The following is a 14,818-nucleotide window of genomic DNA, read 5'->3' as shown; positions in this document are numbered from 1 at the left end:
CTGGCCACACAGGGTGGGGGGGTTGCTGCCCTGCTGCACAGTGGGCATGTCAGAGTGAGGGCTGGCTGGGAAAACTCCCCCGGGCAGAGGCTCGTTTGGCCAAACCTGGGGTGTGAGGTGCGATTGGGAGTCCCCAGGTAGTCTGAGTATCTCCAGGATTAAATCCCTGCCACACTGGGTGAGACTGCAGAAGGCTGTGTCCCACTGCCCTGGCCCAGGGGTACTGCACAAGCCACAAGCCTGAGCAACCAAGGGGCAGCTGCCAGCCTGGGCTACAAGGGACAGGAGGGCTGGGCTCAGGCTGCTTGGTGCAGCACCCCCAGTGCTGCTGTCTGGCAGGAGGCAACCACTGGGGTGTGTGTGGGTGCCTTCAGCTGCTAATCAAGGCCGGGTGATTGTCTTTGCAGCCTACCAGTGAGGAGGACCTGTGCCCTATTTGCTACGCACACCCGATCTCAGCCATCTTCAGGCCATGCTCCCACAAGTCCTGCAAGTGAGTAACTGCGGTGGCCCTCTGCCCTTTCCCTCCCTGCTGGGGGCCAGGAACAAGGGAGTCTGCTCAGCCCCACAGGCTAGGAGCTAGGGAGAGCTCTGCTTCTCTGCTCCCCTTGAACCCCTCTACTGGTAAAGACTACCTGCCTCTGGAGCCCAAGGACCTGGCTCATGCTCCATGGAAGCTCTTGGACCTTTTTGCATGTGCTGGGAGGGGCTCCCCTGGGGAGAGGGCCAGCCCCCATCCCTCACCACACTGGGGCTCCAGGCCTCGCTGCAGGGTGACAGAGCAGGGGTGCAGTCGTGGGCTCCACTGCTCAAGGGAAGCACTTTGCCTGGGAGTGCTTGGGTGCAGGGCTGGGCACAGCTCCCTCATGGTACAAGCTTTGTCTTTTCAGAGCCTGCATCAACCAGCACCTGATGAACAACAAGGACTGCTTCTTCTGCAAGGCCACCATCACAGGCGTGGATGACTTCACCAAGCCAGGCAGCTCCTAGTGGGGGGGATTGACCCTGCAGGCTGCTGAGGCTCCTTTCCCTCAGCCTCCAGAAGTGGGTTGCCCAGCTCTGGTTAGTTGTGGGCCCTTCCACAGCCCAGCCCCCTTGCTCACAAGCATGAGGGACACCAGCAGATGGTGGAGGTGCTGCTTTTGCCCTGTCTGAGCCAAGGCTGGGCTCAGTCTGTTCAACAGGTCGGGGGAGGCCTGAGCAGTAAGGGCTGAGGGGTGATGCCTTTCCCCGGTGAGGCTAATGCCAGCATGTACCTACTGGAGTCTCAGCCATGGCCTGCAGGAGCCTGGCTGACCTCAGGGTCTGTCCTGCTGCTGTTGCGATTCGCTATGGAGCGTTCGTTCATATGTGAGCCTGTGTGCTGCTGCGATGGGCCACTGCCAGCTTCCCTTTGCTGGGGGTGGGGCACGCTTTGGCCCAAGCTCTGGGTACTAGGCAGCCAGACTGCGGAGAGCTACTGCTTCTGTGCTAAGCTAGACAGAGCAGAGGCTGTTCACAGCTGGCTTGGAGTAGGCCTGGGCCCTCGTGGTTGAGTTCTCTGAGGGGCAGTAATTGGCTGGGGTCTGGTAGCCTGCAGTCCCCCAGCTTCAGCCTGGTGGGGGAGAAGTATGTGGCACCTTGCCCTACAGCTGCAGGAGCATGTGCTAGCTGGCAGCGGGGGTGGGGATCCCTGCTGCTTGGTGCAGAATCCTTGGCCTAGGTCTCTCAGCTGGGGGAGAGGCTAATGCTTGAGCTCTGCTGCAGGTGGGGTGGGACTAGCAGTAGCGTGTGATTTGTGACCAGCCCTGTGGGATTGTTCTGTGTTGTGCATCGGGTGCTGTTACCTGCCCCAGCTGGGGTCACTTCTCTGCACGAGAGCATTAAATTATTCTTCCTTATGGGATGGCATCTTGTGTGTGCAACAGATGGGAACGCAAGGCCTGTGGATCTAAGAGCAGCTGGGCCAGGGCACCTGCCTCAGGGATGGAGACATCCAGGAGTGATATGGGGAGGGCAGGGGCCACAGGACCAGCCACAGCAAGAAGGTGACATGAGGCCATTCAGCGCTTTTAGACAGTGTAATTGTATTGGGTGGGGCCCTGTAGGCCTGGCCCTCTGTGGCACACCAGGCTCCTACCAGCACCCAAGCCATGCATGTTGCAGCTGTGGCTCCCTGCTTTCTGCTGCTCCACCATGGAGCTCCCTTCCCCCCCTCCCAGACCCTCCCAACAGCAGACTCAGAGCCCAGCAGCCCATGAGGGCCCAGTACTGCTCTATGCGGTGCCAGCAGAGCCAGTTCCCATACCCCCCCCCCCCCCCGTGTGCAGGGCTCTGCTCCAGGAACCAAAGTGTTAACAGTTCAGTAGCAGGGGAGCTGGCCTGGCCCAGCAGCTACATGATGATGCGAGGCTCTGGCACCGACTCGGCAATGGACTTGTGTGGCAGCACGTTGGCCCCGTTGAGATAGAGCTCGTCATTGACGATGACATCCTCGCCCAACACTGTCACGTTCTCCATCCGCACCTAACCGAGACAGGCCGCCTGTCAGCCAGGCCCCACCACATACGTGCTCCCTGCATCAGAGGCAGCATGTCTTCCACAGCTTGGGTATGTGGGTGGACTTGCCTTGTGCCTAGTGCTTCAGCCCCCCCAACTCTCAGCTGCCTCTCCTGCTTGGGCCCCTTCCCTCATGACAAGCTAGGGCCAAAGGCTGGAGGAGATAGGACCTCCCCCACTGCAGCCAGGCACAGCAACAGCCCCCCCCCCCCCCATTCTCAGGGCTGGGAGTAGCCTGGCCCTTTCAAGATGCCAAGCCCCTCCCATGCCTGCTCACAGGAGGGATGAACTGGAATCTGTTCTCTCTAACTCCAGCCTGTCCTAAAGCCAGATTCTCCATCCCAGAGGTGGAGGTGAGGATACAGATGCCAGCTGCCACCTCTGTTCTTGTGCAGGAAGGGACTGTGTCCTGGGCATTGCTGCCACTGTGGGCCTTGGCACCCCTAAGCCAGCCAGGCATGGGCCCCTCCAATGCCCCCTAAAAGAAAATGGTCACAGCCATGACTCACCAGGGAGCACTAGCAGCCATGGGTAGAGTCAGCTAACCAGCAAGTGTCTGTGATAGAGACACAGCCAGCCCCCTGGCTGCTGGGCCCTGCTGCAGGCATGCGCCAGTCTACTAGATAACTCACCCACTGGCCAACAGACGACAGCCAGCCAACAATGCAGGACTCTAGCCAGGAGTGAGAGCGGATACGGGAGCCTTTCAGGATGGTGCAGCGCTTGATCCGTACCCCATCCTCCACCACCACCCCAGCCCCAATGGTGACATTGGGGCCAATCGTGCAGTTCTCACCGATCTGAGCACTTGGGTCCTGGAAAGGAAGAGTGAGGTGGGTGTGGGCCCACACTACAGGGGCAGCTGCCTGCCCTGGCACCAATCCCCACTGCTCCAGCCCTCATGGTGCTAGGGGTGTCTGGCCAAGGCCTGACATGTATGCCTTCAGATGAATGGCTGGCTGGAGGGGCTGCCCTTTGAGAACAGAGCAGATGGCTAAGCAAGGAGAGCCATGGACCCAAGTCCTAGCTGATTCACTATCAGCATAGGGGACCCTCACGCAACAGCAGGGAGCTCCCTGGTTCAAGGCAGCCCTGTGCTAGGAGATACCAGCCCAAAGGAGTCACACTCCCAGCCTGCTCTGCTAGAGGAGGCCCCATCGTTCTCCCACAGAGATGAGAGCCTGCCTGCACCCCCAAAAATGCTGCACCCGCCAGTACTTAGGCACAGATGCCAGACCTGGTAGCCCAGCAAGGGCCTGCTCCTCAGGTCAGTTGCTGAGCTCACTGTAACCCACACTGTTGCAGGTAGGCGAGAGAGAGGAGCCTCCACCCCAGGCTCCCCCCTTCCCAATAGGCAATCCCAGGGTCATCCTGTCCCTATGTAACCACGCCTTGGCACAGAGTCCTGCATGAGAGGGGGTAGCTACCTCTAAGGGAAGTGCTGTTACAGATGCTTGCAATTGCCTGTGCCCTCAGAAGGGGCCAGCCCATACAGACTGTTGGGGGGGGGGGGGGGCGGCAGGGCTAGGCCCCGCCAAGAGTGCTGTGGGTCAGAGGCCTCCTCAGGACCCCAATAACAGCACAGCTCTGGGCTACTCTTTATGCCCATCCCTCACCTTTCTGGGACCTGCTCAGCCAGCGAGGCTGCAGGTTTGTAGCACTCCACAGAGCTCTGCCTGACCCTTGGGATGAGTATGGTGTGTACTTGCTATGGGCCTGTTTGACTGAAGTGTATAGTGTGGGCTGGTTGAGGACCATGTGCTGAGGTTAGCTGAGAGCTTTGATCCCTAAGTCTTGAACCCTTAACCAGAAGGCACAACTATCGGGTAGACGGGGGTTGAAAAGCCAGTGCCAAAGCAATGAGGGGAGGTTAGAGAGTGAGTGAGAGCCAGATATACTTTCTATTCCCTAAAGTTAGGCCAAGAAAGACTCCCCTCTCCCACCACAGGCTCCAAGAGTACAAATACTGCAGGCAAGAGAACAAGTCCAGCAGCAGAGCAGGGGCTCTCCAATTTATTGCACTGAATGTAGGATGGATGATTACCTGCCTCATGGGCACATGGCTGCAAGCAGCTCCTGGCCCTCAGAGACTAGAGTAGCTGAACCGACGGAGCTAAGGGAGACAGAACGGTACAACATCAAGACTTTCTGGGAAACAGCAGAGCGGGCCCACCCTTGGTCTGACAGCCTCGGGGCTTCTGAGGAGGATGAAGGTCTCAGGGAAAGAGAGCATCAAGCTGGAGTGGAAGGCAATAAACCCTTACTTAGGACCCTCATCTCACACTGAGGACACCCTTCCAGGGGAGAGGACTCTACTAATTAGGAAGAGACAGCTAATAGTAATGGGGGATTCAATTATTAGAAAAACAGGTTGGTTTGTGAGAACCGCCTGGTGAATTACCTGCCAGGTGCAAAGGTTGCAGCTCTCAAGACATCTAGTCAGATGTATTTGCAGTGCTTGGGAGGGGCCAGTGGTCATGCTACATCTAGGTACCAGTGACATAGGGGAAGGCAGGTGAGGTCCTGGAGGCCAAATGTAGACTGCTAGGTAAGAGGCCAGGAATAGGGAAGTGCTCTATTACACTGAAATGCTTACAATTCCATGTGCAGGTCCAGACAGGCAGAACTGCAGGGTCTCACTGCGTAGATGAGACAATGGTGTTAGGAAGAGGGGCTTAGGTTTATTAAGGAAAGAAGAAGCCAATACCAGAGGGAGGGGCTCCACCTAACCCAAACAGAACCAGATTGCTGGCATGTCAAATTAAAAAGGTTGCAAAGGAGTTTTTAATCTAGGGGCTGAGGGAAAGCTGACAGGTGCAGAGGAGTGCGTGGTTTAGGCAGCCACATCCCTTAGGGGAGGATCTACTAATGAGGATTCTCTATGCCCTAGTAAAGAGGCGAGTACAAAAGTTGATAAAGTGCAAGTAGGAACTGAAGAGAAACAGTCAAACGAAAGTCCCATTCAATTATATCACAAAGGCAGACAACCAAATATTGACCAGTTTTATATGTGCTTATATACAAATGCAAGAAGTCTAAATACTAAGATGGGAGAACTTGAGTGCCTAGTGTTAAATGATGATAACCAATGGGACACAGTAATACCAAGATCCTATATATGTTGTAATGACAGAGCAGGTCATGCTAGTGGAGGAGTATGAAAGAAACTTGTAAAAATCTTAAACTAATCAAACAGCACCACAGATTTGCTGTGGATAGAAATTCCATGCTTGAATTATAAGAATATAGCAGTAGGAATATACCACCTGACCAGGATAGTGACAGAGATTAGAAGTGAATATAGTTGAACCGCTTGGTGAGAGAGTGTCAATAATGTAATTAAATTTAACATCTGGGGGGTGGGGGGAAATATCAACAGGAACTCATAGTAGCATTTAACTTTAAAAAAGGGGGGAATTACACAAAAATGCTAGTTAAACAGAAATTAAAACTAACAATCTCAGTAGTAAAATGCCTGCAAACTGCATGGAAACGCTTTAAAGCACCATATTAGAGGCTTAAATGTATACCACAAATAAAAAAAATACAGTAACTCCTCACTTAAAGTCATCCCGGTTAACGTTGTTTCGTTGCTGATCAATTAGGGAACATGCTCGTTTAAAGTTGCACAATGGTCCCCTATGTTGTTTGGCAGCCGCCTGCTTTGTCCACTGCTTGCAGAAAGAGTAGCCCATTGGAGCTAGCTGGTGGGGGCTTGGAACCAGGGTGGACCAGCAGCCCCCCCATCAGCTCCCCTCTCCCGTAAGTTCCCTGTGTGGCAGCTGCCCAGCAGGCTATCAATTGCCAGCAGTTCAGCTGTCCCTCCCCTCACTGCCACGTGCTGCTCCTGCCCTCTGCCTTGGAGCTGCTCCCGAGAGCCTCCTGCTTCCTGTGTGGGGGCAGTAGGGGGGGAGGGGGGAAGAAGGGACGCTAACATCAGGGTGTTCCCCTTCCCCTTGCTCCTGACCCCCACTTACTCCTTCTCCATGTAGAGCAGGGTGGGAACAGGACGGAGAGAGCGTGCTGGCCGCAGCTGCTGTCTCAACTTGCTGATATACTTAAAAAGGCAATGTACTTAGAGTGGGGTCAGCATAATTAAAGGGGCAATGTGCATCTCTCTCTCTCTTTCCCACACACAGGGTATGTGTCTCTGTCTGCCATGCTATCTCCCCTCCCTCCATCTGTGCTGCCTTGTAGAGTGTGAGGCTACATTAACAACGTGTTAACCCTTGAGGGCTCAGCCAAGTGCTAGTTCATCATTTAACAGAAAGGCATTCCCTGGGAAATATCCCACCCTCTGACTTCACCACCTCAACCAAGCTTCACAATCACCATTGCTCTGTGTATAGTATTAAATTGTTTGTTTAAAACTTATACTGTGTATGTGTGTATATACTTTTTTTGTCTGGTGAAAAATTTCCCTGGAACCTAACCCCCCTTATTTACATTAATTCTTATGAGGAAATTGGATTTGCTTAAAGTCGCATTTTTCAGGAACATAACTACAACATTAAGCGAGGAGTTACTGTAGTAAGAGGAACAAAAAAATACTACATGGCTAACCAACAGAGTAAAAGAGGTGGTTAGAGGCAAAAAGGCATGCTTTATAAATTAGAAGTCAAATCCTACTGAGGAAAATAGGAGCCTAAACTCTGGCAAGTGAAGTATAAAATTATAATTAACATAAGAACAACCATACTGAATCAGACCAACGGTTCATTTAACCCAGTATCCTGTCTGTAAACAGTGGTCAATGCCAGGTGCTTAAGAAGGAATTAATGAGTCAGACAGCTGAAAAAAGAATTTGAAAAGTAATTAGCAAAAGAGAAAAACTGCCAGTAAAAAATCCTTTAAGCTCATCAGAAGCAGGAAGCCTTCCAAACAATCAGTGGGCCACTAGGTCATCAAGGTGCCAAAGGAGCACTTGGACTTTCAGAAAGCCTTTGACAAGGCTCTTAAGGAAAATAAGTTGTCATGGGATAAGAGGGAAGGCCCTCATTGATCAATAATTAGTTAACAGGAAACAGAGACGGAATTAATGTCAGTTTTCACAGTGGGCAGAGGTAAATAGCAGGGTCCCCTGAAAATCTGTACTGGGACCAGTGCTATTCAATATATTTGTAAATTATCTGGAAAAGGGGTAAACAGTGAGGTGGCAAAGTTTATAGATGATGCAAAATTATTTAAGATAGTTAAGTACAAAGCAGACTGCAAAGAGTTACAAAGGGATCTCCTACAACTGGGTGACTGGACAACAAAATGGCAGATGAAATTAAATGTTGACAAATGCAAAGTAATGCACATTGGAAAACATAATCCCAACTATACATACAAAATAATGGGGTCTAAGTTAGCTGTTCCCACTCAAGAAAGAGATGTTGGAGTCACTGTGGATAGTTCTCTGAAAACATCCACTCAATGTGCAGCGGCAGTCAAGAAAGTGAACAGAATGTTGGGAATCATTAGAAAAGGGATAGATAATAAGTCAGAAATATATGCCACTATATGAAGCCATGGTACGTCCACACTTTGAACAGTATGTGTATTCTGGTTGCCCCATGTCAAAAAAGATATATTAGAATTGGAAAAGGTTCAGAGAAGGGCAACAAAAATTATTAGGGGTATGGAACAGCTTCCATAGGAACAGAGATTAAAAAGACTGGGACTGATCAGCTTGCAAAAGAGACCTCTAAGGGATGATATGATGGAGGTTTATAAAATCATGGCTGGTGTGGAAAAGGTGAATATGGAAGTGTTATTTACCCCTTCACATAACACAAGAACCAGGGGTCACCCAATTAAATGAATAGACAGCAGGTTTAAAACAAACATTCTTCACGCAATGCACAGTCAACCTGGGGAAAACTCATTCACAACATCCCCTGGCAAGGCCAAAACTATAACTGAGGTCCAAAAAAGAATGAGATCAGTTCTTGGAGGATTGGTTCATCAGTGGCTATTAGCCAAGATGGTCAGTGATGCAACCCAAGCACCAGGTGTCCCTAGCCTCTGATTGCCAGAAGCTGGGACTGGACAACGGGATGGATCACTTGATAACAGCCCTTTTCTGCTCACCCCCCCTGAAGCACCTGGCATTGGCCATTGTCGGAAGACAGGACACTGGAATAGCTAGACCTTTGGTCTGACCTAGTGTGGCCGTTCTTATGTTCTGTTCTTTTCACTCCCTCGCTGTGGGCTGGGCCTTAGGCACTGCCCAAGGGAGAGAATTACAGTCAGCCCCTTTCCTTGGGCTGGAAAGCCTGAGCCTAGATAGCCCCTTGGCCAGGACTAGCCCAGGCTGTTGTCAGAACAGCAAGGCCCCTATCTCAGCTTCCTCAGACAGGGCCCAGGCAGCCCACACTCTCTGTCTGGGAGGGTCCAGGCCCAATGGGATGAGGGACCTGGCTGGGCTGGCCATAGCAGGCCTGCTGGGGTCCCACATGGGGTGCACAGGTTGGAGGCCAGTGCTAGTTAGTGTCCTGAGTCTGAATTTCCTAGCAGACAGCAGCAGGGCTCAGCAAGCCAAAGCCCACAGCCCGCTACAGGAGCCACATGAGCCAGCTCAGCCCCCAGGGAACGGGGGGAGGCCAGCAGCAGGGTGACCGGAGTACTGCAAGCCCACCATGGGGTGTCACACTGGGGGTGCATCTACACCCACTCATGTCAGGAAGGAAGCAGCAGCCCCAAGCACACCCCTGGGCAGAGAAGCATAGGCACTCACCACCAGCACGTTCCCCACAAAGCCAGGGCCCGCGTGCAGCCTCTCTGGGTGCTGGACCTTCAGCGACTGCAGGAACATGCACATGCCCGTCAGAAAGTCCTTGGGCTGCCCAATGTCCATCCAGAAGCCTGTAGGGACAGAGCAGCACTCTCAGCCTACGGGGAGGGCAACAGGGACAGGCCAAGCCCCCGCAATAAGCACAGGAGATTCCCCCACGTCCTCCTGGATGAGCCCAGAGGAGGCAGCTCATATACCCACTTGATGCCACCGGCACAAGAGGCACACAGACTTGGGGCAGGAGGATTCCTTTGTGCTGGGGCAGAGAGGGGGAGCAGAGGGTGGGGAGATGGATGTCTCCTTTACTCCGTGGCTGGGAAGGGGTCTCAGCGGGGTCCCTTACCCTGCAGCTCCATAGCATAGAGCTCCGCATCCTGAGCCATCACCGGGAAGATCTCCTTCTCTATGGAGGTGGGCCGCAGCTACAGACAGATACACAGGGCCCAGTCAGGGGCATCTCCTCCAACCCTGAGTGCACAGCCTCCCAGTTCCCACAATGCCCTGCAAGCACGTGGCTGTTAAATCTACATGCAGCCTAGAGATTACAGATGGTCATGAGTGCTCCTGGATGGACCTGATCTCTGCCTCCATCCCCCTGGCTCCAACTCCAGCTCAGTGCCCCAACTGCTGGGAATCCCTCCCCTTCCACAGCCTCCTCTGTCTCCTGGAAAACCCCCAGCCCAACACTCAGCCTCCACCTGCCCTCTGCTACACATGCACACAAACCCGGGGAGGGAGGGGGTGCGGACCAGGAGACATGCATCCCTCCCTCCCACCCCCAGCCATCGCTCTCCCTGCTGAAGGCTGGGCCCACAGCTGGCCAGCTCCCTACCTGGATCCTGTGCAAGAGGCTGGGGTTGAAGATGTACATGCCGGCATTTATCTTATTTGAGACAAACACCTGTGGTTTCTCCACAAACCGGTGGATGCGTCCCGTCTCAGCTTCGCACACCACCACCCCGTACTTGGAGGGCTCCTCCACCTTTGTCACCTGCAAGGCAAAGTTACTGCAAGACACCTCCCTGTGGAATGACTGAGGGAAGACCAGGTGGGTTCTGCCAGGCCAGTCACTACACTATTGCCCCTTTTTACAGACAGGGAAACTGAGACATGGGGCAAGGACTTGGCCAGGATTGCACTGCCAGAAGTCCCATTTCTGCCAGCTGCCAAACAACATAAGGGACCATTTCGGAGGCACGGCGAGGGCAGGGGCAGCAGGTTTGTATAATTTTTGGTGGTGCCCAGAAAGGGACCAAGTCCGCTGCCCCCCCCCCACACACACACACATCTGCCTAAGGCTTTGGGAGAGAATTTGGGTGCAGGAGAGGGTTTGGGATGCAGGTTCTAGGAGGAAGCTTGGGTGCAGGAGGAGTGCGGGCTCTAGGATGGAGTTGGCTGCTGGGGGCAGGCTTTGGGCAGGGCAGGAGGTTGGGGTGTAGGAGGGGGTGCAGGAGGAGGTTTGGGTGTCGGGTGCAGGCTTTAGGCTGGGAGAGAGGGTTGGGGTGCGGGGCTGGGCCAGGGATGAGTAGTTTGGGGTGCAGCAGGCAGGCTGCCCCGGGGCTAGAGCAGGGGGCCAGAGAGGACTTCCCCCAGCCCTCTCCCTGCCGGCAGCAGCAGGCTCTGAGGGAGGGGGCCCCTCCCCAGCCCAATACTCACCCAACTCAGCCCGACACACCCAAGCTCCCCAAAGCTGTTGCTCAGAAGGTCCAGCCAGGATAAGTCCCCCCGCCCACCCTGGAGTCAACTCAGAGTTGCCTGCCAGGAGGGGGGCTGTCATGTGCCTCCTCCCTTCCTCCGGCACAGCAGCCCCCTCAGCCTGCCCCCGGCACCACTCCCTTGTAGCTGGCTGTGGCCGGCGAGGAAGCGCAGTGCGGAGCAGCCGCCAGCAGCCCAGGGCAGGCAGGGACGCTCGGGGGAGGTGCGCGGGGGTGGCAAGCGGGGGTGGGGGGAGAGACCAAACATTGGTGGAGCCAGGCCCCCCCATACAACTTGCCGCCCTGGGGAAGGGTCATAGAGGCAGCGGCAGGGCTGTGCTTCATGCCCGGGGAGCTGATAAGGTGATCAGTCCCCCCCACCACAAAGCGTTGCCCCTGCCAGTAGCACCAGCCTCTTCCCAGGGGGGAACTGAGGTGGGCCTTAGCCCCTCACATTTCACCAAGGAGCCCTGCCCCGTGCTCACTCCCTGGCCAGGCCAGAAGCCAGAGCCAGGCCATGGTAACAGCTGCCCAGGGAGCCTGGGCAACTGTGGGGAACCTCAGACCCTCCACCTAGTCTGGGTGGCGCACCTCTAGGGGCAGGAATACAGGCTGGGGGCTGCTCTTGGGCACCCTGGCCCCCCACCAAGGGCAGGTGGAGGGTCCTGGGATCCCCACAGCGGCCTGGGCAGCTCTTATCCCGGCCCAGCTCCAGCTTCAAGCTGGGCCAGGGAGAGGGTCTGGGGGTGAGGGGCATAGCCCCCCATTTTTACACAGAATCTAGTACTCCTGACTGTGCCCATAAAAACCCAGGAACAAGTGCAGTGTGGTACGCCAAGTCAGTAGGGGTGGCAGGAACCAGTCCTGTTCTAACCCCCTGGAGCCAGCCCTGGGCACTCACCACGATGGAGCCCTCCTTGCCGTGGTGCTTGTGGAAGCGCACCATGTCTGTGAAGGGGAAGTCGCAGATCACGTCGCTATTAAGGACGAAGAAAGGCTCCGAGCTCTCAGTCAGCAGCTCCCGGGCCAGCGCCAGGGGCCCCGCTGTGGAGGGAACATGGCTCAGAGAGAGCTGGCAGGGGGGAAAGGCCACCTGCTGCTCCCCAAGGTGGATACAACAGCTGCCACCAAGCACAGGCTCTACCCTGTGCTGAGCCAGCCGCTTAGCTTCAGTTTTATGCAAGCAGGGGTGGCGTTGGAATGAGAAGCCTCACCCCATCCCTGTAAACTGCATGAGCAAGAAGTCAGGCCCCTCGGCCAACCGAGCATGTGGGATGGACACAGACTCACCTGTGCCCAGTGGCTCCTTCTCATGGGACAGGGAGATGCGAATGTCTAGCTGAGAAAGATAACAGAATCCAGGGTCAGGAGGATGCACTGCACCCCATTTGCTGCCTCCCAACATGACCCCAATGCCATGCTGCTCTGCCCCTCCCACATGACCCCCTTGTCCCCACACATAGCCCCACCCCTCCCCCACCTAGCTAACCAACCCCCGCCCCTTCCACATGCTCCCACCCGCCCAGCCCCGCCCCTAACCCTCCCACGTAGCGCCCGCCCCGCGCTGTGACCCGATGGCTCCCCCGCGGCCCGGTCTCACCCGCTGCTCCTGCTTCCGCATCGCCCCCTCCAGCACCTCCGACATGTAGCTGACAGCCAGGATAACGTGATCGACGCCCGCCTGCCGGGGAAGGGGAAAGTGCGTTAGCGGCGGGGGCCTGGGAGCCGCCGGGACGGGGTTCGGGGCCCGGCCCGACCCTACCTGGCGCAGAGCCTCCAGCTGGTGCAGCAGTATGGGCTTGTTGCAGAACTCCACCAGCGGCTTCGGGGTGCTGAGCGTCAACGGCCGCAGCCGGGTGCCGTAGCCGCCCACCAGGATCAGCGCCTTCATCGCTCTGTGCGGGAAGCCGCCACGTCAGGCCGGCGCGCGGGGGGTCAGAGCCTGCTCCGCTCCCTTTCCGGGTCCCGCCCCCTGTCCGACCGTCACTCCGACTGCCCGGCCCAGCCCGCGCTCATTCACGGGCCTCATCACCTGTCCGGCTCCGCCGCGCTCCTCAGGCGGGGGAAGCCCAGGCTGGGCCGCGCACCAATCCGAGCGGCAGACGTGTCCCTCCACCCCGCCGGCCAATCACACAGCACGCAACGGCATTGCCATAGTAACCGCAGACGTCACAGCAGCGACTCCCGCGCGGGGGGCGACGGTCTGGCGCAGGAACAATCACATCTCAGGAGCCCGCCTCTAGCGTACTGGTGCCGGCTGGTTCCGTCAGAGCGGTGTCCCGTGCTGCTCGTAGATAGGGCAGGCGGCACCCCGCCAAGCAGCTCCAGGGGGCAGCCTCCAGGCCTCGGCCCCGCTCTAGCCTCCGGCCCTGGTGGCAGTGTGCCAGGATAGGGTGGAGGAGGTGAGGTATTTCTCTAGCACAGGATGGCTGTGCCAGGGCAGGGCTAGAGAGCAGGCTGCACACAGAAGAGCTATGGAAGTGTAAGCAGAGTCAGAATGGGCTCTACCCTGACATCTGGTGGTAAGCTGTGGAAAAGGACTTCAGGGGCTGATCTTGTTTGCATGGGCACACCCACCCTGCCTAGCCTGATGGGACTGGTGGCCCAAATGGTCACTTTAGCTGCTGTGGGAAGGACAGTAGAACTGTAGTTGGCACTTTATGATGGAGGGTCTTGCAGTCAACTAAGTAGCTCTTGCTAGACAAGGGACATGGGTTCCAAAATCCAGTGAATTGAGAGAGGCTGGGGACAGGTATTTGTATCTGGTAGTGTAGGCCCCTTCTGAGGGCCCTAAATGCCACTTTGACTCCTCCTCTCTCCACTGTGTAATAACAGAGCTAATTTTGACTTCATTAGGAATATTGTTACATGCTGCAGAGCTGAAATCACAATACCCAGGTCTAAGTATTAGACCTACTTTGGGCTAGTGGTGCACCAGCACTGAGGCTCCCCTACTACCAGCTGAAATCACTAAAGAGCTAAACTTACTAAGAGCTGAAATCACTGAGCGCTGTGTTAAGTAGGGGGGGAGCCTGAAGATATATTGGTGAGTGGCTAACGGGACGGCTGGCAGAGAGGAGCGGCTTGTGGTGAAGACTGCAGCAGAACCCCACGGAGAGGCATGCCAATTGACCGTCAACATGAGCAACGGAGCACATAAGGTGCCCCAGACTGTTGCCAGCACAGAGTGCCCAAGGAAAGCAACAGCAGGGTTTGTTGCCCCGTGTGCTTCACGCCAATGAACACAACACGGTGGAGAAGCAGTCAAAGTTTATTTGAGATCTCAAAGCAGTGCAAGGAGACGGGCACGTCTCAGATCAAGCACACCATCATAAGCAGCTTTTCTCTCTTTATACATTTTGCAGCTAAGCTTTTCCCTTCTTCCCCCCTTCCTCCTATAATAGTTTACATTAAGCAAGTAGCAAGCAATTACATTTAAGCAGTTAAATCATCTTGACGGCTATAAGTCCAGCTTGTTTTAACTTCTCTTTGAATTATTATCTTGTCCCTTTCCTTTGATTTGTTATTTTGCCTTTCAGCCAGAAGTATGCAGGCCTCATTATTACCGCTTAGCATCGGTATGAGCGGTGCTGCACCTGATAACTGGCTGTTACACATTCCAATTTCTGCATCTGGCTTTTAAGGTCGATTAGAGTTTAAACATGGAAGGACTTTGGTTCATTTAGGCCTAGTGCAGGAAGGCTTCATTGACACTCGTGGTCTTCCACCCTCCCGAGTTACCTAGGGTTATGCCTAATGACACCAACAATACCCCACCCTTCCACCTATGCTGGGAGGTAGACTCAGC

The 14,818-nt window shown here is 55.2% G+C and overlaps 2 protein-coding genes across 6 annotated transcripts in view; one reads left to right on the top strand and one right to left on the bottom strand.

Annotated features, from left to right (window-relative positions):
- The window catches only part of RNF123 (ring finger protein 123), a 145,629-nt gene extending 143,749 nt beyond the window's left edge, over nucleotides 1–1,880 (top strand). For all 5 annotated transcript variants that reach the window (XM_034775189.1, XM_034775192.1, XM_034775191.1 and 2 more), the window contains 2 exons: nucleotides 408–493; nucleotides 891–1,880. In XM_034775189.1, the coding sequence (XP_034631080.1) occupies nucleotides 408–493; nucleotides 891–990 (186 nt within the window). In that variant the 3' untranslated portion in view covers nucleotides 991–1,880. The remainder of the gene's footprint in view (nucleotides 1–407; nucleotides 494–890) is intronic.
- Nucleotides 1,881–2,044: 164 nt separating this feature from the next.
- GMPPB (GDP-mannose pyrophosphorylase B) lies at nucleotides 2,045–13,465 on the bottom strand. Its single transcript, XM_034775196.1, has 9 exons — nucleotides 12,773–13,465; nucleotides 12,611–12,691; nucleotides 12,301–12,349; nucleotides 11,912–12,054; nucleotides 10,149–10,307; nucleotides 9,660–9,738; nucleotides 9,260–9,387; nucleotides 3,171–3,353; nucleotides 2,045–2,505 (listed from the first exon to the last, which is right to left on the bottom strand). The coding sequence occupies exons 1-9, from the start codon at nucleotides 12,899–12,901 to the stop codon at nucleotides 2,374–2,376; spliced, it is 1,083 nt and encodes a 360-aa protein (XP_034631087.1). The 5' UTR covers nucleotides 12,902–13,465; the 3' UTR covers nucleotides 2,045–2,373.
- Nucleotides 13,466–14,818: the final 1,353 nt, after the last annotated feature.

The sequence above is a fragment of the Trachemys scripta genome, chromosome 7 (genome assembly GCF_013100865.1).
Source record: "Trachemys scripta elegans isolate TJP31775 chromosome 7, CAS_Tse_1.0, whole genome shotgun sequence".
In the NCBI taxonomy this organism is placed as follows: domain Eukaryota; kingdom Metazoa; phylum Chordata; order Testudines; family Emydidae; genus Trachemys; species Trachemys scripta.
The sequence above is the reverse complement of the archived record's forward strand: the minus strand, read 5'-3'. Positions and strand labels throughout refer to the sequence as shown.